The 3,790-nt window shown below is 47.7% G+C and overlaps 1 protein-coding gene across 5 annotated transcripts in view; it reads left to right on the forward strand.

Annotated features, from left to right (window-relative positions):
* Positions 1–3,790, forward strand: part of PLCH1 (phospholipase C eta 1) — a 63,987-nt gene that overhangs the window by 21,150 nt on the left and 39,047 nt on the right. The window contains exon 1 of one of the 5 annotated variants that reach the window (XM_027685828.1): positions 312–366. The exons of the other annotated variants lie outside the window; for them this stretch is intronic. Within the exon in view, the coding sequence (XP_027541629.1) occupies positions 324–366 (43 nt within the window). The 5' untranslated portion in view covers positions 312–323. Of the gene's footprint in view, positions 1–311; positions 367–3,790 lie in introns of those variants that run through there. 5 annotated transcript variants of the gene reach the window in all.

Below are 3,790 nucleotides of genomic sequence, written 5' to 3' on the forward strand. Positions count from 1 at the left end.
GCTCCCCATCCCTGAGCACAGCCCGGAGCAGATGCTCCCAGCTCCCCATCCCTGAGCACAGCCCGGAGCAGATGCTCCCAGCTCCCCTCCCGGGCTGTGCTTCCCGCCTGTGAGCAAAGTTGGCTGGTGTTGCCCCTGGATTTGCGGATGGATCACGAGGATCTCGCCGTTGGTCCTGCAGAGCAGGGCTGGCAGAGCTCTGCCGTGCTTCCAAGGATTGCTTCCCACATGTGTTAGCTCTGAAGACACGAAGATTGAACTGAGGCTTTCCTGCAGGGAGGATTTCCGTTCTGCTTGCCAATAATGCATGAGTTACAAATTTAATGGCAGACCTTGAAGTATATAAAAATCTAAGTCCAGAAAAAGGTAAGGATGTTTGAGGATGTTTGAGTTTGGGATTGCCAAAGGACGAGCTCGTAACATTTCTGGGAATGCTTGTAGAAAAATCAGGTAACTTAATCCTTCTGATTGTTAAGTTACATACAGTATTTCTGTGGACATTGCTGGTTTGAAAAATGTGTGTGTATTCCTCATTGTTTAACAAGAAAACTTGGTATTTTTGTATTGACTTGAAAGAACATTTCTCCATGAAAACACGTAGTTTTTATACGAGATACTGCTCCTATGATAAGGACAAACTGCACTTCTGTGTTAGCTTAAATTATTGCAAATGCATTTGCCTTGAACAAAAACATTCTTGACCTTTTCATCTGTTGGGCATTTTGCTGTGGCTTTCTCTGGAGAAGAGTTTCTGTAGCTTTTTCTGGTAGTGCTTATAAATAGTATAACACACATGCAAATGATGTGTAAAATTTGAATGAAACAGCACTGGATGGGTCTTTTCAAGAATTGCAGGAGATGGTACAGAAAAGGAAGACATCTTGAATAACTTTCTTCAATAACTTGTAGTTTATAATGTCTGATTTTGTTCAATTTAAGTCAGCGCTTGATGGAAAGTGGCAATTAGCTTAAGGCTCTAAGTGGATAGAGGGTAAATGCTGTGGAGAGGAGAAATCATGCTAGATAAAGTTAATTTTTGTATTTTGCTCATCCTTAAGGATGTTGGGTTATGTGCTTTTAAAGAAAAAAACTTACATTTGGCAAAGTGCTGGTTTGCCAAAACTGGGTAGCTCAGAAGGCATTTTTATGACATGATTATCTGTAATTTAAAATCAAACAAACTAGTCGTGGACTGTGCTTTGAAACATCATTTTGCCCAGTATAAAAAATGTTTAAAAGATTCAGGGCATTGTTAGTGATATATACTGATGTGTTTCTTTGTATCTGGCATTGTTGATTTTATTTGATACTTGTTGTTGAGTCAAAGTGACTGGGAATAGACACAGCTTTTGTGTAAGAAATTGAGCCTGTTTGAGGAAAAAGTGAGTTATTTGTAGATCCTGAGGAAAGAGCCTCCTGTGTTGGAGTTGGTGTGGTGCAGTGCCAAACCCTGGTTTTATGTGGAGGTTTTGGTTACCCCAAGCTCTGCATTAAGATTTGATGCCCGTGCTCAGGTAAAGGAGAGCAGGTGTTACTCCATCTGCTTCCCGAGGCACAGGAGGTAATGGATATGGCCCCATTGAATAATTCACAGCAGCCAGCTCCTGGAGGGGGTGTGGAACAGGCCTGGAAGGAAAGCATCGGGTTTAACTTCTGAATCCCGTGCCAGTGTGTGTGTGGACACCAACATTCTATGCTGGAGTACTCTGAGGGTGGAATTCAGCTCCAGGTCATTGCAGTCCCTCTCCTTCCCCTGGTCTAACACCAACAATTCCCAATCCAGTTGATTGTCTTGGTCAGTGGTGCTGCCATCCCTGTCTGGGGAGGGCAGTGGGGGCTGCAGGGACAGTGAGTTCCCCTGGGTGTCCCTGGAGCCCAGGTGTGGCCACGCTGGTGCCACCACAGTGGTGTTGGGGCTGCACAGCACAAGCACGGACCTGCCCTTGTGTCCCCACGTGGCATGGGGGGAGCAGGCAGAGTGCCTGGTCCCTGTGAGCAGGCTGGGGTTTGGCACCTTTGGCACCCATACTGATCCTGGCAGGAGCACACCCCAAGTTAATGCACCTGAGGGTGCTGTGGGATAACACCTGGATAAATGGGTACCTGAACAGGCGGGCATTGCCTCGGCTCCAAATGAGCTCTCCCGGGAAGCAGCAGCTCCAGCGGCTTGGCTGTGAATTCCTGGATGGTTGCTGACCCTGAGAGTGGGAAATGCTGGAGCTCAGGGAGGGATTGGCACTGGGATGCAGCGGGCACAGCACAGACCTGCCTTGGTTGTGGATCTGCTGGTGCCTTGTGGTTCTCTGGTGTTTTATCAGAGCCCCGGGGATGCAGTTGGCACAGCTAAGCTGAGAAACAGCCCCAAATCCATCAGGGCTCATTTCCAGGGACCATCACAGCAGCCTGTTCAATATTGTTATTAGTGCTGCTTTGGGACTCGTGTATCTGCAGCTGTCCAAGAACCTGGAAAACAAGAATTAAGTGTGGACTGTGGAATAGTGATATATAAAGGAATTATGGTCTGAGTGGGTCTCGAAGGCATCAATCTCCTCCTGGGGAGATCTTGTTCTCGCACAGGTTTAATTCCAGCAATAGCTTAGATCTGTCACAGCATTACGTGCACTGACAATAAATTAGCACATGCACGAGGCAGCTGGGAGAGGTGTGAAGCCTGGGAGTGGTTTGGTGCGTCCTGGGGTTGTTCCCTGTGTGAGAGAAGTGTCTCACCTGCCAGCCTGACCAGAGTGTCCTCCCATGGCCCCGGGGAGGGTTCTGATGCTGGAGCTGGATGCTGAGGGCTCCATGAGAGGCATCCAGTCTGTTCTGCAGAGCCAAGGGCACAGTGGACCAGTGAGCAACTAGGTTATGTGCTTGTTAACTACTTGCTGTTCCCCTTTCTGTGGTGCTTATAAATTAAATCTACTCTTGTTTCAGTAGATCTGCAGAACACTGGTGTGAAACTGGAAAGGTTGTTGCTGAAGAACAACTGTTGCCTTTCTGAAACTATGTGGCATAGATGTAAAACTGTTCAAGTACCTCTGGCAGCACTTTGATGAAGTCTGAATGCTGGGCTGGGCTGCTGGCCCTGCTGTGGGGAACCAGGGCCTGGGGAACAGAACTGGCTGGAAGGAACGTTCACAGCTCCTCCCAGCACTGAGCCTGCTGCAGCAGATGTGTGTGCTTGTTTTTCCTCTTTTCCAGCAGAAGCTCATGCCTTGGAGGAGAGCCTGGCAGCATGGGCTGCTCCCCGTGCTTTTGGGATGGCTGAAATGAGAGTTCTGAGACGCCACGAGAGGGTTTCTGTGTGAGAGACAGGAAATCAGGCTGTGGGACAGGAGCTGGAGCCTGGGCTGTGGCAGGTTATCGATACCCTCAGCACCACAACACAGAATGGGTTTGGAGGTGTTTGCACGTTACCAATAGAAACATTGATCAGCATGAAACTCAGCGGCACAAAACATCATCATTTTCAGTCATAAAATCACTTTGGTGTTTGAGACTGTCAATTCATTGTTTGCCCACAGATGACTCACTGTCGGTGACTTGCTCCCAGGTAATTTAGAATAGAATAGATAAACATGTTTCTTTAGCAAAGTGACTGTTTCTGAGGAGTGTGAATAAATTAGTCCATATCATCTGTGGCAATGTAATCTCCATTCATTACTTTTAAAGGTTGATTAACTCCACCTTCCGTTCTATTCTGCTTTTTCTCCCCTCCTTCTGCTGTCTAACGGAGCCCCAGATGTGGGTTGGTTGGGCAGCCCCAGGTGTGGGTTGGTTGGGCAGCCCC

The sequence above is a fragment of the Neopelma chrysocephalum genome, unplaced genomic scaffold (assembly GCF_003984885.1).
Source record: "Neopelma chrysocephalum unplaced genomic scaffold, ASM398488v2 Primary Assembly neopelma1_69, whole genome shotgun sequence".
Lineage (NCBI taxonomy): Eukaryota > Metazoa > Chordata > Aves > Passeriformes > Pipridae > Neopelma > Neopelma chrysocephalum.